Here is an 18,241-nt window from a genome sequence, read left to right as displayed (position 1 = left end):
TCTTATAGCTAATGTGCAGAGATGTAATTTAATTATCCAATCAAGCCCCATGGGTGCACTCTGCCACGTCTTATTGTATTTCATTTAAACTTCTCTTAATGGCAAAATAATTTCTCTTGTTTCTCAGTGTGCAAAAAAACTAGGTTGTTCAAGGTAACCCTTTCAGTTGCTTGGTCGTGTGTGTGTGTGTGTGTGTGTGTGAGAGAGAGAGAGAGAGTGTGTGTGTGTGTGTGTGTGTGTATGGGGGTTTATTTTAAGGTGAATCTCATAGGGCTCTGAGTCGAGCCAAGAGCGCCTCCAAATCCGACTCCCCGTTGGTGCTGGAGCCGCCGCTGGTGGTGCCCGTGGTGGACGCAGGCTGGAAGGCCGCGGGCTGTGTCTCAATCTTCACCTCCTTCTCCAGCGCCTGTTCCCTCTCTCTCTCCACTGCCCTCTCTCTGTCCGGCATGTGGCCGAGGGCGGGGGCGGGCCTGTACCTGGGCCCCGCCCCCGTCTCCGCGCGCGCCGCAGCAGCAGCAGCCGCGTTGCCCCGGGCTGCAGACGGATGGCTCTCGGCCTGGTAATGAGCCTCTTTGGCAGGAGGGCGTTTTGCCGACGACGCCGAGCCCGCAGTTACATTCTGCCGGGAGCGAGACCTTTGCAAAGCTACCTTGGTGTTTTCTGTCAAGGAGAAAGAAGCAGAGAGAGAGAGAAAAGAGAAGGGGAAATGTGAGGAGGAACGAGGAAGGAGGAGGGTGAGAAATAGGGGAGATTTCGTAAAAAAAAAAAAAAAAAAAGGTTTCTAAAAACAGCTTTTACAAATTAGACTGAACCACGACTTGAATGGAAGCGACAGGGGGGGGGAACCCGAGACTCAAATTGCGAAGCCAATAAGGAGAAAGCTAAGAAGATAAGAAAAACAAGCAAGCGAATACACAATGAAGTGTCAATCATGCTATGAAGAGAAATAATTAGCGTGAAAAACAGAGCAGCACTTTGGTCCATATTCACACACAAGATACACACACAGACAGAAGATGCATACGATATGTAAACACGTGTCACACACGAGCACACTATACGTGCTGTTACATATACAAACAACACACACCTTACAAGTTCACATACACACAGAGCGGCGATGGAAATGTATTCTCCCGCAGCAGGCTGTGGTGCTCAGGCAGCAGCCCCACTATATGATGAAATGGATATGGCTGATCAACCGCAACAGAAACTCAATAACATCAATTTTACTTTCTTTCCTTTTTTCCAATCTCCCAGTCTCTTTCCCTTTACTCGTACAACCCCCCCCCCCCCCCACCCCCATCTATTCCTCTGCCTTCATCTCAGGTCTCTGCTCCACCCTCTCCTCCACAGTACTCCACTTTATCTTTCTCTTATTTCTCTTACCTCTCCTCTAGAGTCCCACCGATATATCGGTCCACCGATATTATCGGCCGATAACCGATATTTATCTGTATCTGCCGACATGTTGGCCGATATTTTTGTATTAAGTTATAGACAGCATGTTGTGCATATTTGATCCGTTTTCTTAACTCAGGTCATATTTTATATGTGTTCTATTTGTGTTTTTCTATTTCTAGTTATTTATAATTATTAAATTCCCAGTGAAGTTTACCGTTTCATTGCATTGATGTCATTTTGGACAATAAAGTTGATTGATAAGCTGTAAAATATCCTGCCTACATTACATAGCTCAAGTCATGTCAAGTCATATCTTTGTCAAGTGTTTGATATTTGAGGGATCATTGCAAATATATATATATATATATACATATATATGTATATATACAGTATGTATATATATATATGTATATATATATATATATATATATATATATATATATATGTATATATACAGTATGTATATATATATGTATATATATATATATATATGGTATAATATAAGAATATCGGCCAATATATCGATATCTGAATTTTCTTACTCCCCAATATCGGTATCGGCCTCAAAAAACCAGTATGGGTCGGGCTCCCCTCCCCTCCTCTCCTCCTTGCCCCCCCCCCCCTTCTTACTTACAACACAGCCAGACAGAGACGGTGGGACAGAGCGACGGCCCGGCTCAGACCTACGTTATGAATTATAATCCCCTGAGTAGATCTTATACTTCATCATCAGTATGTGTGTGTGTGTGTGTGTGTGTGTGATGGAGAGAGAGAGAGAGAGAGAGGGAGAGAGAGAGGGAGAGGGCAAATCCATATTCATGTGACCTTGAGCGCGAGGCGGAGAGCGAGGAGTGGCGGCAGGAGGAAGACACGGCTGCATTTAAAGTTTCCTGAGCCTGAAACGTCTGGTGGCAAACAGAGGGAGAGCGGGCGGGGGCGCACAGCCGAGCAGAACAGGAGCGCGGGGCCCCGCTCTGTCAGCCAATCGGTAATGAGTTTGGAGCGTGGCCAGTCAGTCATGACAGTGTGTTTTATGGGCCGCGCTGACGAATGACAAGGGACGTCCCTGAACACAACCTCTGACGAATAAATAAGGATAAAAGGGAGGAGAAGAGGAGCCGAGTCGAGGAGGAACACCGACGACGACGGCGAACGCTAAAAGCGAGGGGAAAGCTAACGATTGCACAGAGACGCACGCTCGCGCCGCCGCGTTCGTCTCGTACAGAAACACGAGCGCCACCGACGCCGCCGGAGAAAAACTCGTTAGGAAAACAAGAGGCGGTGGAGGGATTTTTCAAGGGTGAAATGAGAAAGACTGCGTGTTGCTCTGCTGCTGTGACTTAACAGTTACACCAGCGCTCTGTAAATCCAAGTCTGCTCTCATTATCTCTCCCTCTCTGCTCGCTCGCTCACTCTCTCTCAATGAACAGCCAGGAAGGAGGCTCGCGCTACGTTCGAATGCTAAAATAAAGCTGATAGTGTAGAATTTGATTCTTTAAACGTCGGACCCTTTCAAAGTACATCACAAACTGTCCATTTTTCTGCAACTCGACAGCGCTGCTTAATCCGGGACCTTACTTCCTGGAACTCTTGAGAGTAAAAAACTAGTCCATTGGAGTGAATGGAGATGACTCTTCTATATACTGTACATGGCTCTGGTGTTACAGTCTCACCCGTAATGCGATGACAATTATTCCGATACTGTGGCTCCTCCCACTTCCTACTGTCCCTGTCCACCTTCGCGCCTCTCTTAAGAACTCACCATCGATCTCCTCAAGTCCGTTTGGGCCGGTACAATCTCTGGGCTATTCCCCACCAACACGGATCCTTTACAAACACTGATGCAAGCACAACGATTGAGCGTGCTGACTGGTTCTTCCACGGAGATGTTTAATCTGAAGCGAAGGTCATCGACCCTATTTGCTCTGCTAAAACCATCAAGTGTGGCATCAGCGTTTTACATTTTCAATATCCTGTTTCTATCAACTTTGTGGGTCAAGTCATTTCTATCAATTTGAATATTTCATAGGCTGCTTTGCAAGAAGCCCCTGATGACTATAATGAAAAATGCATACTGGTGAGGAATACAAATGACAGAAAATCCCGATTTAAATTAATAAAAGACAGTCAAATAAAAAGACACTGTGAAGTGCATTTCTGTTCTTGTTCATACTAGTTGGGGTGTCGGCATTTCTCGATTCATAGATGCATCGTGATGCGGCCTTGGACGATTCTGAATCCATGCCCAAATGTAAAAATAAATAAAAAATCAATTATCTAAATATTAAAGTCCCAATCAGTATCAAAGAGAGGAAATCTCTGCACAACCGTGTACGTCAGGTGCGTCGGAAAAGGCAGGATCAAATGAAAAAAAGAGGACTCCCGCACACTGACTCCCACTTCAAGGCTTTTAATAATGCTGCAACGTTTCGGTCACAAGACCTTCATCTGGCATATGGTATGGCAGAACACTGGAACCTATTTATAGGAACCAGGACAAAAACAATTATCCAATGGGAGCAAGGCAATCATGTCAAGACCCATGGAGTAAATCAGTGCAAAGTCCCAATCAGTAACTTTTTCACCTTAATATAACAGCTTTTGACCTGACACTGACCTGACCTCTGACCTGACCTGACACTGGCTTTTATTCCAGAAGGAGCAACAGAAATAGCCAACGAGCTGCTCTGGGTGGTTTGAGATCATCATCAGGAATTCAAAGATGGCAGCCATCACCTGTTTTATGAAGCGTGTGCACCTGATGCCAAAGCGCCCCTGTCCCAAGATGAGAAAAGAGGAGAAGATGCAGTTCTTCTCGTTCCATCTGCGACGAGCAGCAGAGAGGAACTCACATCTCCTCACGTCAGATCATTTGCTCCATTTGCATTTGCTGCTTCAAATGATTGTAGATGAGAGCCTGTATTCTCATCTCACTCTCTCCTCCCTTCCTCTTGTGAAGTTAGGAGGAGATGAAGATTCCAACTAGGAGGAGGAGCAGACAGACAGACAGACTGAGCAGATAGACTGGACTACAGACAGACTGAGCAGACAGACTGGACTACAGACAGACTGAGCAGACAGACTGGACTACAGACAGACAGGCAGACTGAGCAGACAGACTGGACTACAGACAGACAGACAGACTGAGCAGACAGACTGGACTACAGACAGACTGAGCAGACAGACTGGACTACAGACAGACTGAGCAGACAGACTGGACTACAGACAGACAGGCAGACTGAGCAGACAGACTGGACTACAGACAGACTGAGCAGACAGACTGGACTACAGACAGACAGGCAGACTGAGCAGACAGACTGGACTACAGACAGACTGAGCAGACAGACTGGACTACAGACAGACAGGCAGACTGAGCAGACAGACTGGACTACAGACAGGCAGACTGAGCAGACATACTGGACTACAGGCAGACAGACTAGACTACAGACAGACAGACAGACTGGACTACAGGCAGACTGGACTACAGGCAGACAGATTGGACTACAGACAGACTGAGCAGACAGACTGGACTACAGACAGACAGACTGGACTACAGACAGACTGGACTACAGACAGACAGACTGGACTACAGACAGACAGACTGGACTACAGACAGACAGGCAGACTGAGCAGACAGACTGGACTACAGACAGACAGACAGACTGGACTACAGACAGACAGGCAGACTGAGCAGACAGACTGGACTACAGACAGACAGGCAGACTGGACTACAGACAGACAGACTGGACTACAGCAGGGCTCATCTTTCTTCTTTTCCTAGAAGCTAGAGCCCCGCCCCCCCCTTCCCCACCCGCTATTATGGTGGCAATGATGTCATCCGCACGAAGAGATGTTCAGACGTCGGAGCAAAAACAATCCCGCCCGCACGGTTTGCTGGGAGATTGTCATTTTATAATGTCAGTAAAAGATGAAAATCAATATGATCCTGGCTAAACTACCAGTCCATCTGAGGCAGCAGCACTCTGTCGCTGTCGTCCACTCTGCTGGAAGGGGAGAGAGTGGTGCAGAAAGACTGATAAAAACACTTGGCAGGTCTCCGCTTCTCGTCTCTCCAGCGGCTTTGAGCTTTGCAGCAAAAGGTGTCAAGAACATGTAGAAGAAGAAGAACCCTTCTAGTCTCAGACTCAAGCCTGTAGACCTTTAAACCAGCTGGACAGAGGATCTGTGGCAGAATAAGCGGAGGGGGAAATCTCAAATCAAACAGCTGTGGTGTGGGTGTGGCTCGAGAAGATCATCGGGAATTCCAAGATGGAGCAGTTGATTAAAAGCCTGATACGATGATGGCGTTTGGTGGGACCGTAAAAGGCCCGTCCAATATAGAGAAACCTGAGTGCGAAAGGCATTTTCTTTTTTCCCCATCTGCAAATAGCTGCAGAGCGGAACTCACATTTCCCTCTTGTCAGATCATTTGGTCCATTTGCATTTTGCCACTTGGAAGACTGCCGACGAGCTTCGCCTCTCATCTGTCTCTCCCTCCCCTTCTCTCTACCGCTCTTATGAAGTTCCCACTATTTGATCAGTCTAACTAGGGAGGCAGATCGCAGACAGACACACACAAAGAGACAGACAGTGAAGTGACTTCCTCTCTACAGAGCGACTAACGCGGCACGTTAAAGTTAGCTTGATCAAACACGCGCTCGCTCAGGCTAGCTGTCGCGGCGCTGCTGCTGATTCTGTTGTCTAATGTCGACGGCTTACTTCTTGTGTCTACAAGCAGAACATAGTGTATGGACCGGATGTGTGAGACAGCCTTAGATTCCTGCCAATTAGGCACAAAAAGGCACCGATTCCAGTCGAAAACCAAACCGTTCTTCAAGTGAATAAATTATATGGCATCAGTGTTTCCCCCTAGAAAAAATGTCAGGCCTGGAGGGATTTCGAAACGTACCCCGACCGCAACGGTGGGGGCCCTCGCTGGCGACGCTAAACTTTTAGCATCTATGTTGGCAACGGCATCCCAAGTATCATCATACTATTATGGGATGCGATGCGAACAGTTGTATTATGGGATGTGCGTTTCCCAGGCAACGACACACGTCGACACGTTTTGGAACGGCGCCGCACGCTGGCACGATGCTCCTAAAAGCAAAATGCGTATTGTTTTCAATGATTTGGCATCTTCTCTTACTGTTCACTGTCAACACCAGTATTGTTGTATTGTGATAATATGCCATAAAGGTTTATTGAAATTTTGGGGAGAGCAGGAAAAAACTTTTTATTTTTGCATTTTCTTTTTCTGGCCTGGCCTGGCGGGGGCGCTGTTGGCCCGGCGGACCCGCCAGGCCTGTAGAATGGTAGGGGAAACACTGGGCTAGCACTAATAATCACTAGCGTAACTAATGCCTAACCCAGGGCATGAGGGAAGCTGCCATTGTAGTTCGCCTTCAGCAGGGAAAGCATCAGCTTAGCGCACTCCTTTTCAAGTGCCTGAGCCTAAAAGAAGGACACTCAAATGAAGATGACGAAAGCCATGCCGCTGCATGGACGGGGGGAGAGGGAGAGAGAGAGACTGCGGTGTAGCCCCGCCTCCTCGCTGGGGGAGAGGGAGAGAGAGATACCGCGGTGTAGCCCCGCCTCCTCGCTGGGGGAGAGGGAGAGAGAGAGACCGCGGTGTAGCCCCGCCTCCTCGCTGGGGGAGAGGGAGAGAGAGAGGGAGAGAGAGAGACCGTGGTAGCCCCGCCTCCTCGCTGGGGGAGAGGGAGAGAGAGAGACCGCGGTGTAGCCCCGCCTCCTCGCTCGTTTATCGGCCCCGGGTTGCAGTGTGACAGGTGTCCCGCGCTGCTGCTGCGCCGCCTGGAAAACCCCCGAGCTAATTGAAACTTTTTCACCACTCGGAGCTCCGTGATGAAAAAAGTGCCAGCCACATCGCAGCGCTCTGCCAGGCCGGCAAATGTGAGCAGGCATGTCCTCCTATTGAAATGCATGGAGTTCAAAGTGTTTCTCCCCCGAGTGGCACCTTCTCTGTGTGAACGAACAAACGAACGGCTCAAAACCTGTTCCTTCACACAGAAGACTTTGCCGACTGCGGTCGGCAACGTGATGCTGTTCCACTCAGACCCGGGTAGACACACGCGCGGGATCCTCGGTCTCGATGGCAATCACGCCCGGCCTCTCTTTATTCAAACAGACCCGCACTTTAGGGTCAAGAGAGGAGAGCAGGAGTGTGCTTCTGTCAGCCACAAACGCTGTGCCGACGCTTTCCCACCCCCAGTCCTGATCGCAGAAGCAAGAACCTCTCACAATTAGATGTAGATCTACCAGGGGAACCTGCTAAGAGAAGTGACCTCCATCACTCTGCCAGGTATTTATATTCCACGGCACGCTGGGGCCACTTCTTAGGAATTTAGAGCACTCGCACTTTCCTTGTTACGCACACGGGATAATTGGGATTTGGTCTCTCTGCACGTGCCTCTGTGCACCTTCCAGCAGAAGGGTTCGAGCACTGTGCAGGGCGGGGTTACGGTTAGCGTCTTGCTCGAGAATACTTAAAACTGGGACGGACAAATTAGCTCTTGCAGGGATCAAACGTGTGATCTTGCGGGTTTTCTAACGGCGTCTTTAATCACCTGCCTCTCTCACAGCAGCTGGTAGCCCCACACTGGCTTCCAGTGTTGGGGGGTAACTCATTACAAAAGTAACATGTTACATGTAATATATTACTTTGATTTATTTTATTTATTTATTTCAGGTTTATTCAACAGGGACAATGCACATTAACATAAAATGTAAATGCGCCACAGTTAGCCAGAAGGCTATTTTACAACTTTTAGCAGTAACTCAGTAATATAACTAATTACTTACAGGATTTCAGTGATATTATACCAGTTACTTTGTCAAGTAACTCAAGTTACAAATTGAGTTACAATTTTTAAACCAAAGCACACATTTAAATAAAGATACAATCATTTCCTAATCAAACTGTGTGTTTTTATGCAAATAACCACTACAGATGACAATAACAAAGGAAAAGAATAACATTTAGAATTTTGGATAGTTTACACTGACTTCAAGGCGGTTGACATTATTTTCCGGGATGGTTCCGGGGCGGCGATGTCATTCTCCTGCTGCTGCTGTTGCTTTGGTGAAAGTAATGCAAAAGTAGTGTAATAAATAACGAGTTACTCTACACAGACAGTAATATTGTAAAGTAACGTATTACTTCCAAATGAAAGTAACTAGTAATACGTAGTAGATTTACATTTTGAAAGTAACTCGCCCAACACTGCTGTCTACCAGCCTCACTGAGCTCATTGTCATCCAGTTGTGGCTGCTGCATGTAACCTTGAGGCAAACAGCCTGGGTTTAACACAACAGATGTACACGTCGTCAACAGATACAATGACATTATTGTTACATTGTTGCTGTAGGATCCCTGATGTATTTCACGCAGCAGCGAGGGCTCCCCTGGGTCTGCCTGATCATAAACATAAACCTCGTCATTCCCATCTACTGTTAAATACTGAATCCTATTAAACCATCTGCTAGGCCCATTAAACAATCCCCCGAGACAGCTGATATGTAAACCAAAACAACTGTACAATTTGAAGTCCGTCGGCCGAGTGAGAGCTTATAGCAATAGGGGGCGGGCAGATGACGATTCCCGATATGGGTCAGGGCGCACCAGTGCTTCTTGGGTAAAGCAGCCGTGGGAGTAAACCTTTGTTGGGTCGCTGTGTGGGTTTGGTAATGAGGTGTTGTGTTGTGAAAGGTCAGTCACTACGAGCATTTTTTAAACCCAGGTATGGTTTATGTTGGAAGCTGAGGGGAGGGAGGAGGTTTCACTGATTTAGGGGCCGTCTATTTTGAAAATGTCCTTGTGGAATTGCGTACAGTTATGTGGGACATTTCCCATGTTGGATTGTAAGACATTTTTCAAACACGTCTCCTGGTGTCGCCTCCATCTGAAACGGATCAAGGCTAAGGGTAAGAAATGGTAGGACTGCTTCACTAAGAAACTACACATCCCATAATGCCTGTGAACTTTGGTCTCGTCAGTTGACTTTTTTCATCCAGAATGTCTGGATGTGCGACTGCATAAGACTGGGTACAGTATAGTGGCTTTGGATTGTATTGTATTTTTAACCTCAGCTGCAGTACAGCAAATACTAATAAGTGCACACGGTAATCAATATAGACTCTTGAATCTCGATCCAACTACACAAGAAAATGCACAATAACGGTAAGATATTTCTCTTGAGGATCACAATTAAAGCTTACAAACATACGCGACGGCTTGCAAAGGTTTACGAGCAAATCCCAGGGAAAGCCGATTTTGTCACTTACTGTGTACATACTGAGACTTATCTTTATTAGATAGGATTCATATGGTTCAAAAGCCCCTCTCTCTATTATTCTGTCAAGAGTCATTGAATTATTGGCGTCTCACAAAACGGACGGATTTTGTTTCCAAAATGAAATACTTGTATTTATTTACACTTGGTATAACTGCCCCCCGTGTTTAATGCATGCAGAGCAGGCCTGTGATGAAGTAGCAGGTCATCACAGAATGGGTCCCTCTAGCGTGCCGCGAAGACAGAAAGGTATTAAGGTAATCATACGCTGCTGCCATTTGCCTGAGAGACCCAAAGGCTTGATGACTACATTTAGCTTTAGGGTCGACCAAACCCCCAGAAGGCCCTGCCTGCCATTTATCTACCGTGCAACAGAACAAACCATAGAAGAAGAAGGGATGGGAAGTGGAGCAGCACAAACTGTACAGACAAAAAGACTGAAGCGATTGGTTGGGTTTGGGGTCGGCAGGGGGTGACAGTATCGAGGGTACCAGCGCGGGGCTAACCGGGCTAACTCAGAGCAATCTAGTAAGATAGTGTGGCGCAGGCGGAGGTCCAAAATGCGTGACTCAGTAGCCAATGAACAGCCAGGAAGGAGGCTCGCGCTACGTTTGAATGCTAAAATAAAGCTGATAATATACAATTTGATTCTTTAAAACGTTGGACCCTTTCAAAGTACATCACAAACTGTCCATTTTGCTGCAACTCGACAGCGCTGCTTAATCCAGAGCCTTACTTCCTGGAACTCTTGTGAGGTAAAAAAAAAGTGGTCCATTGGAGTGAACGGAGATGTTGCGACTCTTGTATTATATAAACGGCTCTGGGCTAACGGTGTTGGCAAAAGAAGCAGACCAGAATCGTATCTTAGCACCACCCTTGCTATTAATGGATGGCGGGTGCTTCGCCACATACTGTATGTCACACCAACCAGAGCCATATAATAGAAGAGTTCCGACATCTCCATTCACTCCAATGGACCAGTTTTTTCCAGGAAGTAGAAAGTGGAACTCTTCAGTAAAAAAAGCAGCACTGTCGAGTTGCAGCAAAATAGACAGTTTGTGTTGTACTTTGAAAGGGTTTTTCATCCCTTGAATCAAATTGTACATTATCAGCTTTATTTTAGCATGCAAAAGTAGCGCAAGACCCATTCCTGGCTGTTCATTGGCTAATGAGTCTCGCATTTTGGTCCTCCGCTGACGCCACTCTCTCTCTAGAGGACACTAGTCCCCTCTATACATGCAAAACAACCTCACTACTGTGTTTGTGTGAGTATGATGAGAGAGAGAGAGAGAGAGAGAGACTCTTCAGGAAGGAAGGACACTTGTTAAGGCTACGTTTAAGTGTTTGGTGTCATAAATGTGTAGGTGCCATTATGCCCCGGTGCGTCTTTTAGAAGCTAAAAGCTACCTTGTTAGCCTGCCTGTGTGCACTTTGGCGGGCTGTAATTAAAGATCATTAGCTGGCAGCAGCACATCAGTCGTCAAGGCTTTGTCCCCGGCTTGTTAGCGCTAGTTAGCTGTCTGTCTGCAGAGCTGTTTCTCCTAGCTTCACACAGTTACATAACCGGAGACGGCAGAGAGACAGGATAAAAGAGTGAGGAGGAGAGACAGGATAAGAGTGAGGAGGAGGAGAGGCAAGCAGCGATGAAAGCAGAGTGGAGCGGAGACGAACAAATTGGATGATGAGGGAAAAAGAAGACAAGATGGACAGAGTTAAAAGAACCCAGAGACAGTGGGCTGATTTGCAGGAAATAATCGTGATTTGGACCCAGAGTAGAATACAGCGAAAACACAGAGAGGGAGGAATATAAGGAGGGGGGGGGGAGAGAGGAGATAAGGATTGGCGAGGTAGATTGTTGAAAGAGCACTTTAACAATCCTCACGGGCAGATGTGCAAACCAGACATTTTTTAAAGATTATTTTTATGGACATTTTAACTTTATTATATATGACAGTATAGACAGGAAAGAAGGGAGAACGGGGAGGAGCAGAGCCGTATAATAGAAGAGTTGCGACATCTCCACTCACTCCGATTTTTTACTGGAAAATGGACAGTTTGTGATGTGCTTTGAAAGGGTCCGACGTTTCAAGAATAAAATTCTACACTATCAGCTTTATTTTAGCATTCAAACGTAGCGAGAGCCCCCTTCCTGGCTATTCATTGGCTAACTGAGGACCTCCGCTGGTGCCACTCTCTTTACTAGACCGCTCTGGGGAGGACATGCAGCGTGCCAGACTCAAACCCAGGCCAGCTGCGGGAAGGACTACGCCCCCTACTGGACCCAAACCAGCCTAGTTATACGGTGGATAACTGAAGTGTGTCCTGCTCTCATGCATATCAAAGTGTTTTCCTTTGGTGAAGCTGTGATCTGAGTCTCTTCTAACTTGCTGCTCTTTGTTTAACTACAGAAGGGACGAGGATAAAAGCAGCATGGTTTGGAAGCCCTTTAGAAGTGTGTGTGTGTATCCAAGACTGGATTCCATTTCCCAAAAATGAAAAATTAATTTCTCCAGCCGGCGAGGGATACATGTATCCAATATTCTCTGGCATGAATAGTCTGTGTGACAGAATCTTATATACAAAACATATCCTGATTTTCCTTATGGTCTAAATATGCATGTCTGAACATTGGGTAGGTTATGGTCGCTATGTAGTACCAGGACGAGATGAACACAATGACCAAACAATGCATAATTAGCAATTGTTGGAATTACTAAATTCTGCACTTATTATTATTATTATTTGATGGTTCAAATGTTATTTATTGCAGGAAGTCACGAACGTCTTGTTACAGCCGTCTAGTATCATCAACAGTAGCTCTGTTTAGGAGTGCTAATCCCCACACATTCACCGCCTCTGAACACTAAATTAAAAATGTAAAAAGGCTTAATATTAATTTGAACTCTGTTGAGCAGGAGAAATCCCCCCCAGTGCAAACTGATTAGGGGCTACAGAGGGGGAGACATTTGTTTTGAATGGTAATTGGGGAGATAACATTTGTTTGTGCAATTGAAGAGAAAATGAAATGATGATAACAATGGTGAAAGCATTTAGGATATTTGCCTGCTTTCATTTGTGTTTGTGTATCTTCACTGTTGTTTGTCACAGCCAAACAAGTTAAGACACGCTATGGTACAAAAAATGGATGCTGCTGAAATATGCGCAAAAATTGGGTGGAGATATAATTATTTTGTTGGAAAGATTAAAAACAATGTTATTACAAGGTTGGACTGATGGTACGGACCAATGGCGCTAGGAATGTGTAGGAATGATGCCTCACCTGTTTGCATGACTTCACTGTCAACTCAGTTGAGATTGGATCAACTTGACAGGAGAAACAGCAACAAATATACATTTCGCATGACATTTACAATGGTGGAGAAACTATGAAAGCATAGATTAAAAACCTGTATCTGGAATAAATTTAACCTTGAGCCATGGCATCTAAGGAAACTGAATTTTGATTCTAGTTTCAGGAGTTATAGACTCTTTTCACGGGGGCCATTTTGTGTCGAAAAGGCAGAATAAACACAGGTGCAAGCAAAACACTAATGAGGGTTTCCAAATTCCAATCATGGAAGTTGGAAACCCTCATTAGTGTTTTGCTTGCACCTACGTTTACCCTGCCTTTTTGACACAAAATGGCTCCCGTGAGAAGGGTCTATTGGACCAAAATGTGAAGTTGTTACTGCGCCACCATCTGGCTGATCTATGTATTTTTTTGTTTCCCAGAGGAGCGGGGGAGATCTGAAACAGACGAGGAAGAGGACGACGAAGAGGATTCTAAATGGCAATCTATAGAGAGAAGAAGTGGTGTCTGGAGAACAGCCAGACTGCTTCAAGAGAGAAAATGGGGGACAGTTGCCTGACATTTATAGGTCACCATCTATGACTCACCTACAAACAAAATCCATTGTATTCTTTCTGCAGACACGATGACGGCCTCGACAAACACAACAGCATACATACATATAGACATACATACATATAGACATACATACATATAGACATACATACATATAGACAGACACAAACATACAGACAGACGTATCCATGCATATACACCAAGACATGCTTCTCACACATGGAAATCGAGTGGGGATGAAAGAGTGGCACGGAGTGTGTGGGGGAAGCGGATGGGGGTCAGGGAGAGACGTGGGGGGTATGAGAGGGAGGGCTGAGCCGTGGAGCGTCCCCCAGGTCCTCCCGCCCCCGAGTATGAACCCAGGGCCTCTGTGAGCTGCAGTCAGGCGTGTCATCGCGTTAGCACGCCTTGGTGGCTTTAACAATGTCTCCAAAGAGAGCCTGGTTTTCCCTGTCACTAGTTACTGCTCCCCTACACTTACTACTCTCACACAGCAGCAGCAACAACTGTGAGAAGCCATTCTGAACAAACAATAGACAGCTGCTATTTTTACGGCGCGTGCCATCTACCTCTCTCCACCGGGGGAGCAGATGACAATGACACTTTCCCAGATGAATGAATGAATGAATGGAGCCCTTATGACACGACAAAGCCATTAGAGCAGCATGTAAAAAAAAATAAAAAAAAATAACACGTATTGATTAACAACAACACAGACCGCCTCAAGAGTCAAGGGTTGTGTGTCATTGCAGGTTTGACCCATGTGTATGTTGCTACTTAGAGAGAAACAATTTCATAACAGTTCAATGGCCACCGTTGAGAACTACTGTATAGTATAGTGACTTCCTGGTTTGATGGAAGGAACCTATGCAAAAAAAATGAAGGGTCATTACGTCACGTTCAGATTTTGTATTGGTGCCAGTTGTAATTGAAGTGAATGGGGCGTGCATGGAAAGTCCCACTAAGCCATCATAATCTGTGTTGTTTCACCTTTGACTGAAAACTGCGTAGACAAAATAAAACACGACATGATGATGTTGACTGATTTCTTTTTTAATCTAAATGTGCACGGTCCTTTCCCAGATTATTATTGGTCTCCAAACACATCATGGCCCTGTCCAGCAGCTGCATATAGCTCAACTCAAGCAGGTTTGGTCCAAGATAGGGGCAGGTCCGACCTATCATCGCTGACCAGACTGCAATTACAACCAGATCAATTTAATTTCAATTTGGTCGCAATCTTTTCAGGGGACAAGTGTTGCCAAGAAACTCATCCTGAAGGAATGGAAGTCCCCCTCCTCACCCTCTTTTCAAATGTGGCCGACTGATATGACGTCTGTTATACGGATGGAGAGACTTAGGTTCCTGAGGACCGACTCACTTAAGAAATCCTCGGCTATTTGGGACCCGTTTCTAGACTACCTCGTTGAGGTTGGGGGGCGACGGGTGATTCGACGGGCTGGTTTCTCCTGGACGCCCCTGTGTGGGACCCCGGGCACAATACCTCTTACAAGCATAGAAGCACCTTACAGGACTCGTAGCACAAAGTCATACCGAATGTCGATAATATGTGTTTTTTGTTTTCCTGTGTCTGAGCCTGTTTGTCTTGTTCGTACGTTCAAAAAAGTTGAAAATAAAAATATTGAAAAAAAAAGGCAGAAGTCACAGAGATCCAGCGGCTCGGTCCAAAAAGGGCAGAAGTCACAGAGATTCTTTACGCAGCGGATAGAAACGACGACGACACGTTTGTGTCGTCAACGTGTATATACATACATACGGTCAGACAGAGAAGCCAACGTGAGACTTTAAGATCCATTATATAAAGTGATCAGTGAGCCTGTAAATGGAAACACACCTGGCAGGCAGATGGTTACAGCAGCCTGGGCTCTTACTCCTGCTTTAGCCTAATTAGATCTACACGCAGGGTAATGGGCTGAGAATGTTCCTCATATAGGAACAGCATCATCTCCTGGGGTCTCTCTCTCTCTCTCACACACACACACACACACACACACACACACACACACACACACACACACACACACACACTCCTTTCTAATAAGCTGCTGGCTATGTTATTGATACAGGTGTATAAGCCAGCGTTACTGTATGAATTAAACATCCCTAGGTTTTTCAGGCTCTGCTACCTGTTGTTCCTTGTGTGGTTTGCTGCTTGCTGCTGCTGCTGGTAAATATCCCCCCAAACAGTCCTAGTCTAATCTAATGCATATGTATGTCCCCTCGGTGCCCTCACACTAACTGCTGGCGTCGCACACCTGTCACACGGGGAGAGGAGAAGACTGCACTGTGGAACCTTCCACGCACCTCCGGAGACCTCCAGACACAACGTGCACTCACAAGCAGGCGTCCACACAGAGAAAGACAGGCAGGCAGGCAGGCAGATGCACATATGCAAAGTTTTTTTTGAAGGATGCTTTTCCAAATTCAGCACCAGAGATGAAATATCCACATTAATAAGGATGAAAGCTGCAGTAATGTGGATGTTTTTACTCTGCCGCGTTTGTTTTCACACTAGGCAAGGCTAGGGCTGCAACTAAAGATTATTTTCATAATCGATTAATTTAGATTATTTTCTCGATTCATCAATTAGTACGGGGTACGGTGGCGCAGTCGGTAGCGCTGTCGCCTCACAGCTAGAAGGTCCTGAGTTCGATTCTCGCCTGGGACGCTGTGGGCGCTGGGGTTGTGACCCCCCCCCCCATGTCTTCAGTGCCTACTGCCCAGGTGGGCTATCTCGTCGAAAGGGCCTTTCTGTGTGGAGTTTGCATGTTCTCCCCGTACCCCCCAGGGGGTTCCTCCGTACATACTAAAAACATGCAGAAGATCGTCATCCGACCAGTGACGACAACATCATCTGAAGTTGGTCCCCGGGCGCTGGAAAGAAAAAGCGACCACTGCTCCTGGCCTGCCTCCTGGAGGAAAGGACATATTTCACCGGTCACCGTCAGCATGAGTGTGTGTTGTGGCCACATGCATGTATTGTAGTGTTCGTGTGACAATAAACACGGGCTTCCGTCTGAAATCGTGTTTTTTAGTTGTTTGGTCTATAAAATGTGAGAAATGTGTTTCCCAAAGTCCAAGAGATGACCCCCTCAAATGTCTTGTTTTGTCCACAGCTCAAAGATAATATCAGTTTGCTGTCATACAGGAGTAAAGAAACCAGAAAATATTCACATTTAAGAAGCTGGAATCAGAGAATTTAGACCTTTTCTCTTAAAATTGTACTCAAAACGATGAATCGATTATCAAAATAAATTTTCCGTCGATCGACTAATCGATCCATCGTGGCAGCTCTAAATACAATTGGGTCATTAACGACACAGTTCCGTGGGAGTCTACTGTATCACTTCCATCACACCAATTAGCGCAACCTAAAAAAAAAGCGAATTTTCTCCACATCTAAAAGGTGATTAAATAATTCACCTTCCAATTGAAGTCTCTCTTTCATTCTCTCTCTCTCTCTCTCTCTGAGGTCTTCCTTTCTTAAGGTTGTTGCTGCTGTTCTCTCTGCCTAACACTCAGAGGCTCAGGCTCTGACAGCTCTCAATATGCAGGGCCAGTCCTGACACACAGACTTATGAATTCCAAGCAGCCCGGAGTCATGCTCCATATTTCATTTGAAGTTGAATATTTAAAAAGATCAACCCACTCAAAACCCTATAAAACCTATCGTTCTGGGGCCACGTGTCCTAAAAATAAAATGGCATCTGCCATATCGCATTATGGACGACGGCCACATCAGCCTCCATCTCTTTACTGTCTCCATCTCTCCCTCTCTCTCTTTACTGTCTCTGTATCTCCCTCTCTCTCTCTTTGACAAAACCCATCTGGTAACCAGCCTGCCTCCGTCAACACAGCTTTTCTTTTCGCTCTCTTTCAAACAATTGCACTATTCTTCCTGCTTTCTCTCTCTCTCTCTCTCATGCACTGCCTTTCTCTCTCTCTCGCTTCTTCCTTTTTCTGCTATTCTAACTCATTATTTTAGCCATCTCTCAACCTCTCGTCTTCTCCGGGGATCATATAGATTATCGGGTATCGGATAAATTGTTCTCCCCTTCCCTTCAACATCGAAATGGAAATTTTTTCTCCTTTCTTCAAAGACAACGTGCATTTTTTCAGACTGTTATAAGGGGACATTCAGACCAAAAGCGTTTTCGGAGCTGCCAGCGTCTTTCTGCAATTCATTCTCTATGTAAGGACGTGCTAAACGTGCTCCTCTTTTAATGAACGCACCTGGCGTTTCAGCGCTGGTGGCGTCTGTTGTTTTTGGAGGAGCGCTGTGGGCGTTTTAAAGCTGAAAAAAGTTGAACATTAGAGGAAAAGCGCCCCGATCGTCTTTTTCAATCTTCCTACCTTTTCTCCTCCCGAGGGATTTTCAACCTCCGCTGCTGCCAGATTTGGCAATAATATGGCTTTCGTGTTGACAGTGAACAACATCAAACAGACAAAACCAGCTGGCTACCGTCCGTGTGGTCGTTGTGTTCTGATCTGTACTGCACACGACTACAGGGGAAACAAAACAGAGCACAAAAAAACTGCTCCGTGCGCTGTGTTTTGTGCACAATAGAGAGCCGCAGTAACGAGTCCGGAAATCATCGATGCTAACAGCCCTGGTTCTTCACAGTTTTCGCCTATGGGA

The 18,241-nt window shown here is 46.0% G+C and overlaps 1 protein-coding gene across 1 annotated transcript in view; it reads right to left on the bottom strand.

Annotated features, from left to right (window-relative positions):
* Window positions 1-265: 265 nt before the first annotated feature.
* The window catches only part of LOC310799833 (protein diaphanous homolog 3-like), a gene marked incomplete at both ends in the record, with an annotated part of 299,639 nt that continues 281,663 nt past the window's right edge, over window positions 266-18,241 (bottom strand). Inside the window, 1 exon segment of the mRNA XM_083662443.1 lies at window positions 266-660. Within this exon segment, the coding sequence (XP_083518569.1) occupies window positions 266-660 (395 nt within the window).

The sequence above is a fragment of the Poromitra crassiceps genome, assembly GCF_964638095.1.
Source record: "Poromitra crassiceps genome assembly, chromosome: 28".
In the NCBI taxonomy this organism is placed as follows: domain Eukaryota; kingdom Metazoa; phylum Chordata; class Actinopteri; order Beryciformes; family Melamphaidae; genus Poromitra; species Poromitra crassiceps.
The sequence above is the reverse complement of the archived record's forward strand: the minus strand, read 5'-3'. Positions and strand labels throughout refer to the sequence as shown.